This window comes from Actinia tenebrosa, unplaced genomic scaffold (genome assembly GCF_029948245.1).
Source record: "Actinia tenebrosa isolate PJP-AT-01 unplaced genomic scaffold, QUT_ActTen_1.0 PGA_scaffold3__52_contigs__length_22856419, whole genome shotgun sequence".
Lineage (NCBI taxonomy): Eukaryota > Metazoa > Cnidaria > Anthozoa > Actiniaria > Actiniidae > Actinia > Actinia tenebrosa.
Genome location: NW_028292580.1, coordinates 11,999,420 through 12,018,867, shown reverse-complemented (window position 1 = coordinate 12,018,867; position 19,448 = coordinate 11,999,420). Strand labels below are relative to the sequence as shown.

At 37.7% G+C, this 19,448-nt stretch overlaps 3 protein-coding genes and 1 long non-coding RNA gene across 5 annotated transcripts; 1 reads left to right on the top strand and 3 right to left on the bottom strand.

Moving 5' to 3' along the window:
- Positions 1 to 74: 74 nt before the first annotated feature.
- On the bottom strand, positions 75 to 7,224 carry LOC148908655 (uncharacterized). Of its 2 annotated transcripts, XM_089034872.1 has the most exons (8): positions 6,575 to 7,224; positions 5,744 to 5,855; positions 5,551 to 5,654; positions 5,324 to 5,463; positions 4,703 to 4,743; positions 4,105 to 4,152; positions 3,143 to 3,268; positions 75 to 1,437 (listed from the first exon to the last, which is right to left on the bottom strand). In XM_089034872.1, the coding sequence occupies exons 1-8, from the start codon at positions 6,887 to 6,889 to the stop codon at positions 902 to 904; spliced, it is 1,422 nt and encodes a 473-aa protein (XP_088890998.1). In that variant the 5' UTR covers positions 6,890 to 7,224; the 3' UTR covers positions 75 to 901. The 2 variants fall into 2 exon arrangements, with proteins under 2 accessions (XP_088890998.1, XP_088890999.1); XM_089034873.1 differs by lacking the exon at positions 4,105 to 4,152.
- Positions 6,724 to 12,202, top strand: LOC148908654 (uncharacterized). Its single transcript, XR_016120652.1, has 3 exons — positions 6,724 to 6,820; positions 7,222 to 7,514; positions 11,895 to 12,202. It is a non-coding gene; the product is annotated as an uncharacterized LOC148908654 (long non-coding RNA).
- LOC148908653 (uncharacterized) lies at positions 7,712 to 13,883 on the bottom strand. Its single transcript, XM_089034876.1, has 7 exons — positions 13,609 to 13,883; positions 12,770 to 12,884; positions 12,580 to 12,683; positions 12,352 to 12,485; positions 10,124 to 10,164; positions 9,816 to 9,941; positions 7,712 to 9,289 (listed from the first exon to the last, which is right to left on the bottom strand). Exon 7 carries the CDS (start codon positions 9,285 to 9,287, stop codon positions 8,373 to 8,375), a length of 915 nt encoding a protein of 304 aa, XP_088891002.1. The 5' UTR covers positions 9,288 to 9,289; positions 9,816 to 9,941; positions 10,124 to 10,164; positions 12,352 to 12,485; positions 12,580 to 12,683; positions 12,770 to 12,884; positions 13,609 to 13,883; the 3' UTR covers positions 7,712 to 8,372.
- Positions 13,884 to 15,092: 1,209 nt separating this feature from the next.
- Positions 15,093 to 18,923, bottom strand: LOC148908652 (uncharacterized). Its single transcript, XM_089035935.1, has 7 exons — positions 18,893 to 18,923; positions 18,701 to 18,781; positions 17,985 to 18,100; positions 17,765 to 17,913; positions 17,172 to 17,215; positions 16,874 to 16,987; positions 15,093 to 16,249 (listed from the first exon to the last, which is right to left on the bottom strand). The coding sequence occupies exons 1-7, from the start codon at positions 18,921 to 18,923 to the stop codon at positions 15,960 to 15,962; spliced, it is 825 nt and encodes a 274-aa protein (XP_088892061.1). The 3' UTR covers positions 15,093 to 15,959.
- Between the last annotated feature and the right edge of the window lie 525 nt (positions 18,924 to 19,448).

The window sequence follows — 19,448 nt, the reverse complement described above, 5'->3', positions numbered from 1 at the left end:
CCCCAACTTCATGACTTGCACGTTTAGAACAATGAACTGCAGCATGTGTTTCCACTACAAACAAAGTGGTGCAGTTTCCGAGTTCTCATTCTTTTATTAAAGTTGGTTTACATTTGCAACACAAGTAAAAATTTAATACAAGCACTAATTTGTATAGAGAAAATGCTGTAAAATGCTATATAAATAGCTTTCGCTTGTTATGAGCGGAAACTCCACCTTCCTCCTAACAACTGGTGTCGAGTTTCTCTTTTCATTTCTGATGCTAATTTTAGCCAGTTGACACAGCTTCTCTTTTTAGGGAATAAGTCACATGACCTGATACTGAAAGTCGTCATAAGCCAAAAAAAGGAAACCTTCTGTTTCCGACGACATTTGGCTCCGATCGCGAATTCTTTTTTTTTTTGTTTTTCATTCCGTCATAAGCTGTTTCCGATTTCGATTCTGTTGCTAGTTTAGTCAGTAAACCAGCCATTAATAAGAAATGCACAAATATACATACACGTAGCGAGTACGATAATCTAGTTTGTACTGCGGTGTTATAATAGCATTTGATATAATAATAATAACTAATAATAACTAAATATTTATAGAGCGCTCATAGCAAGAGTTCTGCGGCTGATTACAAGAACTATGCATATATATATATGTGTGTGTGTGTGTGTGTGTGTGTGTGTGTGTGTGTGTGTGTGTGTGTGTGTCTGTGTGTGTGTGTGTGTGTGTGTCTGTGTGTGAATTTAAGAATTATTCCTTTTCAACTAAGACTCATCAGCAACCGTTTTTCGTATCGGATTGAAAACGACTGCTGAGGAGACTATTTCGTATTCCAACAAATCAAAGTTCAGTAAATCTAAATTGTTTTAAAGGTTTTCATAAACCATTTATCCTAGTTTGCTTTAGCCTTTTATCCTGGTTCCAGTGCTGTTTGATCAGGCTCTTCTCGATTGTGCACCAGTCTGTTATATGAATCTGGTTGGGGTTCTGTGTATGCTGTTTGATCATTTCCTTCTCGATTGTGGACCAGTCTGTTATATGAAGCTGGTTGGGGTTCTGTGTATCCGGTTTGATCAGGTCCTTCTCGATTGTGCACCAGTCTGTTATATGAAGCTGGTTGGGGTTCCGTGTATGCTGTTTGATCAGGTCCTTCTCGATTGTGCACCAGTCTGTTATATGAAGCTGGTTGGGGTTCTGTGTATGCTGTTTGATCATGTCCTTCTCGATTGTGCACCAGTCTGTTATATGAAGCTGGTTGGGGTTCTGTGTATGCTTTTTGATCAGATCCTTCTCGATTGTGCACCAGTCTGTTATATGAAGCTGGTTTTGGTTCTGTGTATGCTGTTTGATTAGGTCCTTCTCGATTGTGTACCAGCTTGTTATATTGAGCTGATTGGGATGCTATATATGCTGTACGTGGGTCGTCAAATGCGTAGTTATATATACCTTATAATGATAAAAAATAAGAATACACGTGATAAGGTTGAGCATTGTAAGGGAAAATGGGACGAATAAATGCTTTCGATGCTTTTAAACGAGCTAATTCAAAAACGCATGATAAGCACGATATTTATATTATATTTCTTTGTCTACTATTGAAAGTTTATTTTATTTTGATTTTAATTGATTAAAAATAACCAGAGACCATATTCCCAGACCCGAATGCTGAAGCGTTGTATGGTAGCGCGAAGCGGTTACGGCTATGCCAGAGATTTCAACCCCCGCTGACACAGCTATCCCGGGAGGAATTAGAGACTGATCAGGAAGCTCGACCGGAACCTAAGGGAGAGGTTAATCGGTCCCTACACCATAAATGATTAACACCTTACTATGACCAATAAAAAAAACACATCTAAAAACGAGAGAAAAAAGTTTATAATATAGTCAAGTAAATCCGCGCGATCTGATTGGTTGAAAAGCATGAACCATTTGCCCATGGGTTGCACGCTCACGTCAGCTTTTTTAGCTTCGGCGGAAAAAAAAAACTTTTTGTATCTTTTTGCTGACAATTTATCTAGAAAAGATAACTGAAAATGATTGAAAAAAACTAGCGAAAATACTCATCAATCTCCGACATTTAGTATAGAGTTGTCATTTGATCAGCCTAGTAATAATACGTCAAGATTTGCATCACTTTCAAACAGTGAGCTGGACAAGATTGTGTCAGGGCGTCACTCCAAAAAGACAAAGCAAACCACAAATCGATCGGTCGGTGTCTACATTCAAAGGATTTTAAGCAATGATTAAATAAATACAAAAATATTGTTATCGTGTATTTATTCAACAAAAGTATTTCCAAAGTAATTAACTATAAATATCTTGCTCACCATCTACTTCGCAGCTTCACAACTGCAGTGAAGTACTTTCTGAAGCTCTACATGGGAGGGAAAGCCGACAAAGCGTACTACCCAGAGAAAATTAATCCAGTTCAGTCAGTTAGTTTTGATCCGTGTACGAGATTATTTCCATTGCTAAGTCATTGTACGATAACAAACTTGAACATCGTCAACAACAACAAAGACAGCCACTTTGTTTTTCACTGATTTTCTCGGGCATTACTGTACTAAGATATGTCAACATTTGAAATGTACTTCTTACAGTTGAAAATCACTTTCTCCGTAGTTTTGGACATCTTTGATTCACTTGTAAGCTAAATTTTTGCCATTATTGTAGTCATAACTGTCTTCAGTGTAAAGCTGCCATTTTCAAAACGACTGTTTTTCTGTTTTTGGCGCCTTTGTGCTTTTCATTCACTCAAGGTGCGTAAGGAGAATTTAGGGCATGATCAACAAATACAGTCTATAATTTGTATTTATTTCTTGTTTGTTGACTTGACTATATTATAAAAGCAATGGATCATAAGTAGCTGTGCGTCCATCGAGTTATGGATGCACTTGGGAGGTTGCTTAAGCACTCAAAAAAGCTAGAGTTGCACTCCGCTTCGCGTCGTGCAACTCTTACGCTTTTCTTCGTGCTTAGCAACCTCCCGCGTGCATCCATAACTCGATGGATGCACGCTACTTATGATCCATTCCTTAATTAAAAGAAAAACGGTTTCAAGCGCGCGCTGTCTTCTTATTGACCATAGCTGTCAGCTAAGCAAATTGCAAGAATACTCTCTGTTATTATAAAATGGAGCTTTGATCCTTACCTCCCGCCTGATCAACTGGAGGTTCGTTCTTACGTTGTTCCTCGGGGATCTCAGCATATACAGGGTCTTTTTGAATTTCATCCACCGTCTTCTTCTTCGCCGGTTGTGTTGATCTGAATTTCCGGACTGCGACATTGAGAAGAAATTCAATCAATATTTCCAGAAATTAAAAAAAGTTACAATTACCTAAATAACTATACTTCTCTGATGGCATGCCTGTGAGCACCAAAATCAATCTGTTTTCTATTCCAGAAAGCAATCTGTACTGAGCGGAATAGATTTTCTAAGGCTGCGTTCATTATGTATACCGCAGGGTATACACCTATATACCTAAATACAAACACTTTTTTGTCCTGATACCTACACATTCCTATACAAGCCATTGCGATGAATGGTAATGAGAGCTTGCAATAGACTCTTCCTGATCGCGTTACATAATACTGAACTAGAAGAGGAATATCGGTTTCCATTTCCTCCTCGCTGTCGACTAGTGCCACTACCTCATTATCGTCTTCACTATCATCGTCACTTTCATAATCATAATCATTTTCGTCTTCATCTTCGTCATCATTGTCATAATCATACACTTCAGAATCAATATCAGCATCCTAGACAATGATCTCAAGCAAAGACGGCAAAGGCTGGTTAACGCTAACAACATCTCTGGTGTAAAGAGTGGATGTGAGGAGGAGCACCAGTACATAACTTCCTGTATCAGAAAGCTACAGGAACAACTGAAGAGCCTCCACACAATACATAATGATTTAAACATTCCCATTGTACACTATCTCGATCTAGACTGAGTATATCTCTAAGCTCCAGTGAAAACGCTCGCTTAAAGAGAAGGAAGAAAGAAAACAACAGAAAGGCCAAAAGCAGCCACAGAAAAGGTTGGAAAACAGGGCAAGAGAAATATTTGAAAGTGTAATCAAAGATGAAGACAAGAGAAAAAAATTGATTACCCACATTTCCAGTAGAGAGACACAGCGGTAGTACTTGTTCCAAGTCAACTTCAGATGTCCTCAAAAGAAGATATCAATATGGAAGCATTGCAACTCCTCAAGCCCAAATTTCATTTGAAAGCACTTAAACATCTTAGGGATTTGGAGTTGTTTTGTGATGAAGCTCTCCAACATGTTGAGTTTGTAATACATGGACTTGAAGGAAAGTTTAATCCCACTATTGATGATGATGATAATGATGATAATGATGATGACAATAGTGATGAAATTGAAAATGATGATGATGATCAAGATTACAATGTTATTCAAATAGTGGTGTACAATTATCCTGTTCATTAAATTTCTTGTTGAGTTTTATATGTTAGTAAAATGTCATTTGTTATTGACAGAAAAATTAGCATCCTCCCTACCATTACAAAAATAATTTAACATCCGCCCTTGAACACCTGAAAAATTTTATGATCCCCCCCAAATTTCCTCTGCCCCCCCCCCCCCACCCCCCCCCCCCCCCCCCCCCCCCTGCAGTATACATAATGAACGCAGCCTAAGTCATATATATAAATGTGCCGGTAAACTGAAATCGAATCCAGTATCTTACCACTAGAGGAAATGTAATCTACAAGCCACACGGATTCACCTCTGAAATAAAAAGTGGAAAGTTGGATTCATGTTTTTATGCACTTTCCATGTTAAAGTATAGTCCTAACTTCTGATATATACATTACTGTCAGTATTGATTAATGGAGTTGCGGTCTTCAAATTATGAAGGTATAGACTTTCAATATGTTAATGACTGTAAGGTCAAAAGGTAGCTAAAAAGTATCATCATCATCATCATCATTATACTCATGATTTCCACAACGCTTAACGTAATGTTGGTGTCTTATAAATGGCCAGCATCTAGTACAGTATTACAAATAAAACAAATACACAAATAACTGCTATGACGTCGCAGTCAGTAACACACTTTTTACTATGAATAGCACTGGCTTTCTTCATTTATTGTTTACACCTACTTGCAAGAAGGTTGACATACAAGAATAGAACATTTGTAATTGAGTGAGAAAGGAATTCATTAAAAGACAAAAGAAAAAGTTCAGCTTCAGTGATCTTCTTTTGCTTTTTTAATATAATTCCTATTCCACTAAATCACTAATGTTCTATTTTCGTATGACAACGTTCTTGCAAGTAGGTGTATATGAACGATTGGAAAACCAACCTTTTGCGCTTGAGGTACACGTATGCAACTATCACAATCACTATGACAACAATGATCGCCAAGGTAACCACGACACTAACAACCGTCGACGAAACTCCACTTGCTTTTGCATCGAAATTTGGTTTCGCTGTAGTCTGAAACTAAAAAGATATTCGTAGCTATAGCTCTATAAACTTTTGGTTTAATGCACCGGTCATGTTAAGTGATCCATATAGTCCATTACTTACATTTGGAGCTAATGTTTTGGCGGTTGCTGGTATTACAACAGAAACGTTTGTTATAGGTATTGCAGAACTTGGACTTGTTATAATAGAGGTGGCGTTTTCAGCACCTAAAGCCGACGAAATTAGATCGAAGTTAAAGTTAAAGCTACGAATTTTTTTAAAGAAGAGTAAAAAAGTTTTTTTTGGCAGAACTCACACTGAAATGTTCCTTTAAGCTTGAATAAGAGGCAAGACTCTTGTTGACAAATTATATTCAGACTTATTATCCTGCCCAGCAAGTGAGCACTAATACCAGGACCAATTTTAACCTAAAGAATGAACAAGTGCAGTCGAGATGGTTGAAAAGATGAAACTTTCTGAAATTATCATACGCCGTGAAAAGATGAAAAAAAGTTTCTGACGTTTCGGACGCTAGTCCTTCGTTGGAGTTTTTTACTCCGACGAAGGACTTGCGTCCGAAACGCCAGTCTTTTAAAGGCGTAAGATTTACCCTTTTATCATTACTAGCTCTTTCATTAGACATACCGATACAGCTCACACTAGTTTTTAGCTAGTTATATATCTCTTGAAATTACATTACACGAGGAAGTTGACGATAGGCGCAGTTAATAATCGCTAACTGATTCCTTGCCAAACTTCAAAATCTGAAAAGGTTTTCTATATCTCTCGTCGCGCCTATATCACGTCATCTTGCTCTTTCTCCCACCCACATAAAACTATGGCAAACGTCTAACTAACCCTAGGCTGGCCGTTAACAATCCTCCTTTCCCCGGCTTCTAACTCATTAGAGTCGAGTTTTTTACCTAAGTAAGTGAGTGGGGGTGGGTGTACATAAACAAAGCCAACGAAAAGAATTTGCTACAAAACGGGTTAGCACATGCACATCCCCAAACCACTACTATATCCCCAAAGTCTTTTAATCTGTGTTAGAACAGTGTGGTTGAAGATTTAAAACGATTTTCGTTACACTCTGTCAGTTTTGTAACGGTGTTATCAGTCTGTACTTATTTTATGAACTTTTACTTACTTCGTATGTATGGCCATTTATTGGGGATGAAACTCCGCTGTGTTTGATGTTAAACCATTGGCTAAACGACTGTGAATCGATCCCATCCGAACTACCATTACATTTGAAGTATCGAGATTTCGTTTGGTCAACTGAACATCCACTTGAAGGCAGAATTACGTTGTATTGTTTACTTTGGTCCAAGATCCTAAGCGGGTAGCCATCTTGCTCAGATTGGAACTTGTATTTACAGTTGCCTTGTAAACGGTAAGTATGACAGTCATGAGACAAAAGTTTCCCTTCCCAAACCTCAAACCAGAATTTATGGCCTCGCATTTATGGCCGGAATTTAATTTATTTTTTGACGTTGTTGTTCTAAGAACAAATCACCCATGTCGGTTATGAAAATGAGATATTGAATCCAATACAAGCTTACTAAATACTAGAGTACACACAAATTCGATAAACTGATATTTTGGTCAAACCCTTCAAAGAAAGAACCACATAATGATATAACCATCTCTTTTAGTTTCACGTTAAGACCTTCGCTGATAGAGGCCTTTTGTGTAACCCTGTCAAAGTGCAGGTTTCGACGCATAAATGGAATCTATTGATATCGAACTGAGCGGAAATTCATACTGACAAATCTGTTTGTTTTCTGACTTCAGTGTTAGCCAGACATGTCCAGGATCCAGAGTAGAAACCAAACGTGGCTGCCTGATAATCGGAACATTTACAATGGCAAGGCTTTGAAAGAGGAAAAGCTTTCCAGTTTTCGCAGTAGACGCTACTGCATTTCGAGTCAGGAAGTTTAAACTGATCCAAATCAGTCCAATGATCTCCATCACCAGGATTTCGTATAATTATAATCATATCTTGACTGACAGTAAAATAGAACTGTGTTAAAAAAACGAAATGACCGAAAGACTTCAAGACCTCCATGGCTGGATTCTAAATTCAGGTATTTATTACGACGACAAATAATGAATATGTTATCATGCATGGTTTCACTTAATGATTTTGACAGAAGGAGGACAATATATACAACTCGTCTTTAGACGTCAATCATAACACACCACAGGGACCCCAACTTCATGACTTGCACGTTTAAAGCAAAGAACTGCAGCATGTGTTTCCACTACAAACAAAGTGATGCAGTTTCCGAGTTCTCATTCTTTTATTAAAGTTGGTTTACATTTGCAATACAAGTAAAAATACAAGCACTAATTTGCTGTATAGGGAAAATGCTGTAAAATGCTTATATAAATAGCTTTCGCTTGTTATGAGCTGAAACTCCACCTTCCTCCTAATAACTGGTATCGAGTTTCTCTTTTCATTTCTGATGCTAATTTTAACCAGTTGACACAGCTTCTCTTTTTAAGGGAATAAGTCACATGACCTGATACTGAAAGTCGTCATAAGCCAAAAAAAAGCCGTTTCCGACGACATTTGACTCCGATCACGAATACCTTTTTTGTTTTCCACTCGATCCGTCATAAGCTGTTTCTGATTTCGATTTGCTAAAGTTGAATCAGTAAACCAGCCATTAATAAGAAATGCACAAATATACGAATAAGTAGCGGTTAAGATAATCTAGTTTGGACTGCGGTGTTATAATAGCATTTGATATAATAATAATAACTAATAATAACTAAATATGTATAGAGCGCTCATAGCAAGAGTTCTGAGTGCTGATTACAAGAACTATGCATATATATATATGTGTGTGTGTGTGTGTGTGTGTGTGTGTGTGTGTGTGTGTGTGTGTGTGTGTGTGTGTGTGTGTGTGTGTGTGAATTTAAGAATTATTCTTTTTCAACTAAGACTCATCAGCAAACGTTTTTCGTTCTATTTCGTGGGGTTCTATTTGTGCTGTTTGATCAGGTCCTTCTCGATTGTACACCAGTCTGTTATATGAAGCTGGTTGGATTTCTGTGTGTCCTGTTTGATCAGGCTCTTCTCGATTGTACACCAGTCTGCTATATGAATATGATTGGGGTTCTATTTGTGCTGTTTGATCAGGTCCTTCTCGATTGTGCACCAGTCTGTTATATGAAGCTGGTTGGGTTTCTGTGTGTCCTGTTTGATCAGGCTCTTCTCGATTGTGCACCAGTCTGTTATATGAATATGATTGGGGTTCTATTTGTGCTGTTTGATCAGGTCCTTCTCGATTGTGCACCAGTCTGTTATATGAAGCTGGTTGGGGTTCTATTTGTGCTGTTTGATCAGGTCCTTCTCGATTGTGCACCAGTCTGTTATATGAAGCTGGTTGGGTTTCTGTGTGTCCTGTTTGATCAGGCTCTTCTCGATTGTGCACCAGTCTGTTATATGAAGCTGGTTGGGGTTCTGTGTGTCCTGTTTGATCAGGTCCTTCTCGATTGTGCACCAGTCTGCTATATGAAGCTGGTTGGGGTTCTGTGTATGCTGTTTGATCAGGTCCTTCTCGATTGTGCACCAGTCTGTTATATGAAGCTGGTTGGGGTTCTATGTGTGCTGTTTGATCAGGTCCTTCTCGATTGTGCACCAGTCTGTTATATGAAGCTGGTTTTGGTTCTGTGTATCCTGTTTGATTAGGTCCTTCTCGATTGTGCACCAGTCTGCTATATGAAGCTGGTTGGGGTTCTGTGTATGCTGCGTGATCAGGCCCTTCTCGATTGTGCACCAGTCTGTTATATGAAGCTGGTTGGGATGCTATGTATGCTGTCCGTGGGTCATCAAATGCGTAGCTATACATACCTTATAATGATATAAAATAAGAATACACGTGATAAGGTCGAGCATTGTAAGGGAAAATGGGACGAATAAATGCTTTCGATGCTTTTAAACGAGATAATTCCAAAACATGATAAGCACGATATATATCTTATCTTTGTTTGTCTACTATTGAAAGTTTATTTTATTTTGATTGATTAAAAATAACCGGAGACCATACTCCCAGACCCGAGTGCTGAATCGTTGTATGGTAGTGCGAAGCATTTACGGCTACGCCAGAGATTTCGACTCCAACACCGCTATCCCGGGAGGAATTAAAGCCTGATCAGGAAGCTCGACCGGAACCTAAGGGAGAGGTTAGTCGGCTTCTAGACCAAAGATGATTAACACCTTACTATGACCAATAAAAAAACACATCTAAAAACGAGAGAAAAAAGTTTAAAAGAAAAACGGTTTCAAGCGCGCGCTGTCCTCTTATTGACCATAGCTGTCAGCTAAGCGAATTGCAAGAATACTCCCTGTTATTATAAAATGGAGCTTTGATCCTTACCTCCCGCCTGATCAACTGGAGGTTCGTTTTTACGTTGTTCTTCAAGGACCTCAGCATATACAGGGTCTTTTTCCGTTTCATCCACCGTCTTCTTCTTCGCCGGTTGTGTTGATCTGAATTTCCTGACTGCGACATTAAGAAGATATTCAATCAATATTTACAAGCTCCCAACTACTTCTTTGATGGCATGCTTGTGAGCACCAAAATCAATCTGTTTTCTATTCCAGAAAGCAATCTGTACTGACCGGAATAGGTTTTCTAAGTCATATATATAAATGTGCCGGTAAACTGAAATGGTAGTATCTTACCACTAGAGGAAATGTAATCTACGAGCCACACGGATTCTCCTCTGAAATAAGAAGTGGAAAGTTTGATTCATGTTTTTAGCGGAGCTCCATACTTAAGAAAAAATGGTAAACCATCGAGTTGATTTTTCATGGTTGGCTGACGTCACTTCCGTCCGTCCGGGCGTGTGTGTACACAACACAGGAATCCCGCTTGATATCAAAGCAAAACTATTCACAAATGCGGCTCTCAAATGCACAGAAAAAATCGCTTTAGGACAAGTTATAGACCAAAAACAATTAAAAAAACACTTTCATGTAGTCAAAGATGGATCAAGAAGTGTTCTTCAAGAATTCAGGTGTGTGTTTTTTAGCAAACAATCGTATATATATATTTTTTTGACAAGCATTTTTCTCGACGAATCGACAAATCAAAGACTTTCTCTCAAAACTTTTTATATTTCTATCGATAAGATTAATCTATTTTAATGCTGGAGGAAATATAACATGAAGAGCATATTACAACAAATATTCGTCCTTTATTTAGCTTTGTAAATCTTTAACAATTCGGTTGTTTTTAACCAGCTATCGTATGTTTTTCGTTCAAGAAAAAGCTTTGTTCGCCTCCTATCGCGGGGTCCAGTCGGCAAAACAAAGAAGACTTTTAGATATCTTTCTACACGGATAATTTATTTAATCATTAAATGAAATATGAATTTTTACCAAATATTCAACTGTTTATTAAGCTGTTCGAGCAAGTATGATTATAAAAATCAGCTTAAATTTGTGTTGTTGAAAGATGTTATTGTATAAAGACCTACCAGACTTTCACTCTAAAAAGCTAAAAAATATTCAAAAACAAACGCCAATTTACTGCCAAAGAAATGAGTCATTTTGTATTTTGCATTGCCTTTTGCATTATTTTTTTATTTTGTCCCAGTTGTTCTTGTCAACTGTTTAATAATAATAATAATAATAATAATAATAATAATAATAATAATAATTTAATCACTTATTGTGCGCGCATTCCATACAATGATCATGCGCGCATTACAATAATAATATAACATATATATATAACTATATAACTATTTACAAATAAGATGAATAAATATGTTGATGAATACTAAAAAGACTATCAAAATGCTAATTTAAAAAGGTTTAAATGAAAGTAAGCTCTGTTTTTTTTAAGTAAACCTCATTTTTTGCTCACCTTAACCAGTTTTCAAGTCTGTTTTTTGGTATTGATTTGCCCTAATTTTCGATCTCAATGAAAGACATCTGAGGTAAATTTCACTAAACTTGATATTGTATTGGATTATCTGTAGTTAGCTTTCGTTTTTCTTTAAGTAAAAGAGATTCAAAGCCTAAAACTGTCGGCCTTGGAAAACTTTTTGTCGAAGAATCTTCCAAGAACAAAACTAGCCCCTGGGGGTGGTGGTAAGTTGTGTACAAAATTCCTAAGTGGGAGAGTATACTCACGCAAAAAAAACAAAAAAACAAAAACAAACAAACAAACAAACAAACAAACAAACAAACAAAAAAACAATGTACTGCATTTTGATTCGATTTCACTGCATAGTTTTTATCATGGGAGAAATTATCTTCATCTCGAATAAAAAATAATTGAAGATTTTTTCCCCCATCTTATTTTTACATTTCAGTTTCATTCAAATTGTTTTCACTGTGACTTCCGTATCGGGAGCTCCGCTTTTAGGCAGTGCCTAAATATATATATTATGCACTTTCCATGTTAAAGTATAGTCCTAACTTCTGATATATACATTATTTTCAGTATTGATTAATGGAGTTGCGGTCTTCAAATTATGAAGGTATAGACTTTCAATAGTTAATGACTGTAAGGTCAAAAAGTAGCTAAAAAGTATCAACATCATCATCATCATTATGCTCATGAAATGAATGAGCCAGCATCTAGTACAGTATTATACAAATAAAACAAATTCATAAATAACTGCTATGACGTCGCAGTCAGTAACACACTTTTTACTATGAATAGCACTGGCTTTCTTCATTTATTGTTTACACCTACTTGCAAGAAGGTTGACATACAAGAATAGAACATTTGTAATTGAGTGAGAAAGGAATTCATTAAAAGACAAAAGAAAAAGTTCAGCTTCAGTGATCTTCTTTTGCTTTTTAATATAATTCCTATTCCACTAAATCACTAATGTTCTATTTTCGTATGACAACGTTCTTGCAAGTAGGTGTATATGAACGATTGGAAAACCAACCTTTTGCGCTTGAGGTACACGTATGCAACTATCACAATCACTATGACAACAATGATCGCCAAGGTAACCACGACACTAACAACCGTCGACGAAACTCCACTTGCTTTCGCATCGAAATTTGGTTTCGCTGTAGTCTGAAATTAAAAAGATCAATGTTCGTAACTATAGCTGTAAAACTTTTGGTTTAATGCATCGGTCATGTTAAGTGATCCATAGTCCATTACTTACATTTGGAGCTAATGTTTTGGCGGTTGCTGGTATTACAACAGAAACGTTTGTTATAGGTATTGCAGAACTTGGACTTGTTGTAATAGAGATGACGTTTTCTGCACCTAAAGCCGACGAAATTAGATCGAAGTTAAAGTTAAAGTTACGAATTTTTTTAAAGAAAAATAAAGATTTTTTTGGTAGTACTCACACTGAAATGTTCCTTTAAGCTTGAATAAGAGGCAAGAGTTTTCTTGTTGACAAATTATATTCAGACTTATTATCCTGCCCAGCAAGTGGGCACTAATACGAGTACCAATTGTAACCTAAAGAATGAACAAGTGCCATATATTTTAACGAGATTGTTAAAAAGATGAAACTTTCTGAAATTATTATACAGCAATGATAAAAGGGTAAATTTTACACCGTGAAAAGATGAAAAAAACTTTGTGACGTTTCGGACGCTAGTCCTTCGTCGGAGTTTTTTTAAGTTTTTTTCCTCTTTAAACGGTGTAAAATTTATTTTTTTATCATTGTTGTTTCATTATAAACACCGACTCAGCTCACACTAGCTTTTAGCTAGTTATATATCTCTTTGAAATTATCATACATGAGGAAGTTGACGAAAGGCGCAATTAATAATCGCAAACCGATTTCTTGCCAAACTTCAAAACCTGAAAAGGTTTTCTATATCTCTTGTCGCGCCTATATTACATCATCTTGCTCTCTCTCCCACACATCTAAGGCTATAACAAACGTCTAACTAACCCTAGGCCGGCTGTTAACAGTCCTCCTTTCCCCGGCTTCATTAGAGTCGATTTTTTTCTAATTTGATCGCGCGGGGAGTTGGGGTGGGTGTACCTAAACAAAGCCAACGAAAAGAATTTGCTACAAAACGAGTTAGCACACATCCCCTTGACAGCTATATCCCCAAAGACTTTAAATCTGAGTTAAAGCAGTAATTGAAGGATTTAAAACGATTTTCGTTACACTTTGTCAGGTTTGTAACGGTGTTATCAGTCTGTACTTGTTTTATGAACTTTTGCTTACATTGTATGTATGGCCATTTGGGGAAAAAAGTCCTCTGTATTGGATGCTAAACCATTGGCTAAACGACTGTGAATCGATCCCAGCCGAACTACCATCACATTTGAAGTATCGAGATTTCGTTTGGTCAACTGAACATCCACTTGAAGGCAGAATTACGTTGTAGTGTGTACTTTGGTCCAAGATCCTGATCGGGTAGCCATCTAGCTCAGATTGGAACTTGTATTTACAATTGCCTTGTAAACGGTAAGTATGACAGTCATGAGACAAAAGTTTCCCTTTAGTTTTATACCTCAAACCAGAAATTCATAAACCTCAAATTCTTGATTATAGCCGGAATTTAATTTAAAATTTGTTGTTGTTTTGAAAAACAAATCACCCATGTCGGTTATGAAAATGAGATATTGAATCCAGTAAATCCTAAATACTGAGTACACACGAACTCGATCAACTGATATTTTGATGAAATCCACCAAAGAAAAGGCGACATAATATAAGTATCTGTTTTAGTTATCGCTTTAAGACCTTCGCTGATAAAGACCTTTTGCGTCACCTATCTATCAAAGTACAGGTTTAGATGCACAAAGCGAATCTATTGATATCGAACTGAGCGGAAATACAAACTAACAAACCTGTTTGTTTTATGACTGAAGTGTTAGCCAGACATGTCCAGGATCCAGAGTAGAACCCAAACGTGGCTTTCTTAAAATCGGAACATTCACAATGACAAGGCTGTGAATCGAGAGGTAGAGCTTTCCAGTTTGTGCAGTACGTGCTACTGCTACTGCTACTGCATTTCGAGTCAGGAAGTTTAAACTGATCCACATCAGTCCAATGATCTCCATCACCAGGATTTCGTATAATTGTAATCATATCTTGACTGACTGTAAAATAGACCTGTGTTAAAAAGACGAAATGGCCGAAAGACGTCAAGACCTCCATGGTCGGATTCTAAATTCAGGTATTTATTACGACAAATAATAAATATGTTATAGGCATGGTTTCATGGGTTTATGATGTTGACGGAAATAGGACTATATATTGCACTCGTCTTTAGACGTCAATTATAACACACCACAGGGACCCCAACTTCATGACTTGCATCAGTTTAGAGCAAAAAAACTGCGCATGTGTTTTTTTGTGTCATACCCATCAATCCACGCGGCGGACAAAGTGGTGCACGGTGTCCGAGGTCTCATTCTTTTATTAAAGTTGGTCCACGTTTGCAATAAAAGTAAATAGCAAGCACTAATTTGTATAGGGAAAATGCTGTAAAATGCTTATATAAATAGCTTTCGCTTGTTATGAGCGGAAACTCCACCTTCCTCCTAATATCTGGTGTCGAGTTTCTCTTTTCATTTCTGATGCTAATTTTAACCAGTTGACACAGCTTCTCTTTTTAGGGAATAAGTCACATGACCTGATACTGAAAGTCGTCATAAGCCAAAAAAGGAAACCTTCCGATTCCGACGACCATTGGACTCCGATCACGAATCCTTTTTTTAATTTTGTTTTTAACTCCGTCATAAGCTGTTTCTGATTTCGATTCCGTTGCTAGCTGAATCAGTAAACCAGCCATTAATAAGAAATGCACAAATATACAAATACGTAGCGAGTAGGATAATCTAGTTTGGACTGCGGCGTTATGTTTAAATTAGGGGCATTTGGATGAAAATGGATAAAAATTGGAAATGACTTTAAACTTAGTTAAACGTATCTGTATGACCCCAATAGTAGCCAAGCAACATATTTTCTTCACAGCAAAATGTGTCGGATAAAAGTTATTAATTTTATGCAGCATGATAAACTGTGAGTAAATCAGTGACGTCATTTACTCAACCCTATATTGTTCTTTTCTTTTAACCCAAAATTTCTCAAATGCAAGTGGCTCCCAGGCGAAAATTTTGACTAATCTGGTTTACATAATCATAATTGAGTCAAATTATCCGCAAATACTTCAATTATTCGGACTTTGAAAAATTGGGGCGTTTTCATCCAGGTGCCCCGTTAAGAATTATTCCTTTTCAACTTAGACTCATCAGCAACCGTTTTTCGTATCGGGTCGAAAACGGCTGCCGAGGAAACTATTTCCTACTCCGTCAAATCAAAGTCCAGTAAAGCTAAGTATTTTTAAAGGTTTTCTTTACAATATTTTATCAACCATTTATCCTAGTTTGCTTTTATCCTGGTTGTTTTTTAGTTTCATTTCCGAAAAAGATGATCTCCGTTTTTTAGTGTCAATGCAAACTACTTTGACGATCGTATTCTTCTTTGTTGACTCGAAAGCTTTCCTCTTCTTTGGAGTCACATGACAGCTTGAGGTCCGTTAGGATTGGCTTTCCCAATCGAGGCGCTCATACGTCCGTGTTTACGCTTGTTGTATCGGGCTCCTCAAGGACTAGATACTCTGGCTCGAGGACCTGAGACGGAGGTCCCTCATTCACGGTATTCTCTGGCGCCATAATAATATTGTTTTCAGCAAGGGGACGTTCAAGGAAATTATACACGGGACCATCATCTGCAGTGGAGTATAATGCCCCTTCCTGATTAAGCCCTTGTTGTTTGTGCTCCAGTCTATTATATGGAGCTGGTTGGGGTGCTATATATGCTGTCTGTGGGTCGTCAAATGCGTAGCTATATATACCTTAAATGTAAAATGCATAATATATAAGGTCGACCAAGCATTCCAACATTTCAAACATTCTCGTACCCAGGCCTGTAAACCACGCGTAATCTGATAAGCAAGATCTTTATCTCATTTTTCTCTTTCTATTATTTCAAATTCTATTTGACGTTGAGCTTTTTTCCCCTTTTTTCCTTGATTTTAATTGATTAAAAGTAACCGGAGACCATACTCTCAGACCTGAATGCTGAAGCATTGTATGGTAGCGCGAAGTATTTACGGCTATGCCCAGAGATTTCGACCCCGACACCGCTATCCCGGGAGGAATTGCAGACTGATTAGGGAGCTCGGCCGGAGCCTAAGAGAGAGGTTAGTCGGCCCCTAGACCGTAGATGATTAACCCCTTGCTATGACCAGCATACCAGAAATGTTGTTTGTGTCGCTCAGTCATGACTACGCACCCATGGTCCCCCCTTTCCATGTGGGATGCGTTTTGACCAAACGCGACGTACATTTTCTTTCCAATTCGGGGTAAGGATTTAAAAAGTTCATATTCCTTAAGGAACAAGTTTATTTTACATTTTCGTTTCCAAAATTGAAAGTACCTGAACGTGTGGATATGCATATTCGCAATTTAATCCTTACCTCCTGCCTGATCAACTGGTGCGTTCATGTTACGTTGTTCTTCAGGGATCTCAGCATAGACAGGGTCTTCATCCACCGTCTTCTTCTTCGCTTGTGTTGATTTTGTTTTCCTGACTAATAAAGAAATTCAATCCACGTTTAAAAAGATGATGACTACTGATCCTAACCACTAATTCACTTTGTGGCATGATATATCTATAAGTACCAAAATCAATTGTATCAGGATTCCAGAAAGCATACCGTGCCCGGCCGTATCATATATAATTGTACTGGTAAAAAACAAGGATGAGTGTCTTACCGCGGCGGGAAGAGATATAATCTACGAGCCATACCGCTTCACCCCTGAAATACAATGTCAAATCAGTTTGGTATCGTGCCGGTTTACCTACACCGGCTTTTTCTGTTACTGTGCTTCTCAATAAGTACGCGCAATCGTCTTGGTTTAGGTGGACGTCAATCAAGGCGTTACCATGAGATTAAATAGAAACGTACCTTCTTTTTGTTTTCAGACAATATCATGGAAAGTAAAACTTCGATTGACGTCCACCAAGTAACATTTTGGGCATGTTTTCGTACACCGTCTTTTTCTGTTACAGTGCTTCTCAATAGGCAAGCGCGGAATTGTCTTTCATGGTCAAGGTGGACGTCAATCAAGGCGTTACCATGACATTCCATAGGAACCTGCCTTCAGTGAAAATGGTGTGTTTTCATACAATGTCATGGAAACACTCTGAAAGTGCACCAAAACTCTATTTTTCCGCGACTATAAATAGATACAGCGCGTACTAGCATGCCATATCTCGGCCACTAGAGATGACTAGTTGGCCTAACCCAGTGAAAAACCTTCCATGCATAGCCCTTCAGTGATCGCTATGAATGATTAGCAACAACCTTTTTCGCTTGAGGTACACGTATACAACTATCAATATCGCTATGACAAGAATGATCATCAGGGTAACCACGATGCCAACCACAGTCGACGAACCTCCACTTGCTTTCGATTTCTCTTTTTTCCCACTTTCATTTGGAATTGCTGTGGCCTAAAAAATATTTTAAGCGATGAAACATGATCGTTTAATGTTTTATCAAAGATCCGTCGCCCTTTACTTACATTTGGAACTGCTGATACTGTTGCTGTTGCTGTTGCTGTTATCGGTATTTTGTCAGACGCTATTCTTGTAGGTGATGATGGTTTTGCAGTTGTCGCGAATGTGACGTTTTCAGCACCTTAAACCAACATACAACCAAATTTATCAATTCTGATAAACTTATCTTCCTCCCCAGGTGTCTCTTTTCTTTTACGTTCTCGGCATCGTTGGAATCCCTCTGTGATAATGGAAGGGAGATGTGTTGGGGAGAGAACACGGGTCGCTAGGTCTCAGTCTCCTACGGCTTATCACCACGGGTAGCCCGCCGACAAATTATATTGAATAGACCTTTTTACTGATACGGCAGCCATCTCGAAATATGGGATACCGAGGGGGCAAAACTAGAAAATTAATAATGCATAGAGTAGCGGGGTGACCCAGTTTTCAAATAAATTGGAGTCTTGGTGTTTTGCATATTGTTCCAATTGCCTGGAAATTCAATTGCTTTTTAGATGTGCTTATCTAGTTGAAAAGCGTAAAGTTATATAAAAAGACATCCTGCCAGCTGTGCAGTCCAGAGATTGCCCCCTCGGCATCCCATAATTTCTTGCATAAGGCAATAGAATGCAAGATGACGACCCGCCGTATCGGTAAAAAGGTCTATTAAGTTTCAAAGCAAAGAAAGACGCCTGTGATTAAATGATTAAATAATTTAAATAAGAGATGTTTTTAAACTTACAATCTATAGTTCCTTCGAGCTTGAATAGAGGACAGGATGTTTCTCGTTTTGTGCAATTAATATTCAGACTGATTATTCTTCCTGTAAAACATCATCAACGTCAGACCCGATCGTTAGCTGAGATAAAGAAAAAAAGCACTTTTAAGTATTAAAAATAATATAGGTCAGTTAACGAGAAATATGTCATACTACTTGTGGGTTTATAAGGTGGTTCGATTCTCATAGTAATTTCTTCTTTAACCTACAACATGCATGCACCCCAAGATGAACACGATAATTTATGTAATAGTAATGGTCGTCGTTAATGAACAAATGGTACCAACCTTGTATCTATAACGAGTAGGCCTTTCAATTTGTCCTCTTGAGTGATTGTAAACCACGAATTCGAATCGATTGTAGCCCAACTGCCATCACAACGTAAAATAACGCGTTGTTTTTGATTCTACTGAACATCGTCTGGAAAGCAGGATTAAGTTGTATGATTGATCTTGCTCCACGATCCGTAGTGGGTATCCTATAACTTCGGATTCGAACTTGTATTTGCACTCTGAAAAGTGATTAGTTTCATAAAGTGAAAGTGTTTTTGTTATATAAAACTCCTATAAAAATGCCCAGTGAAATTTCTAAATGCTTGAGGAAATACCATCAAACCTGTAACAACTGTCAAGATGATCTAAATACATAAGTCCTATTGTTGTTTTGAAAAAAACAATCAATCAAGTATTGCTCGTCGTTTTGCGATACATTC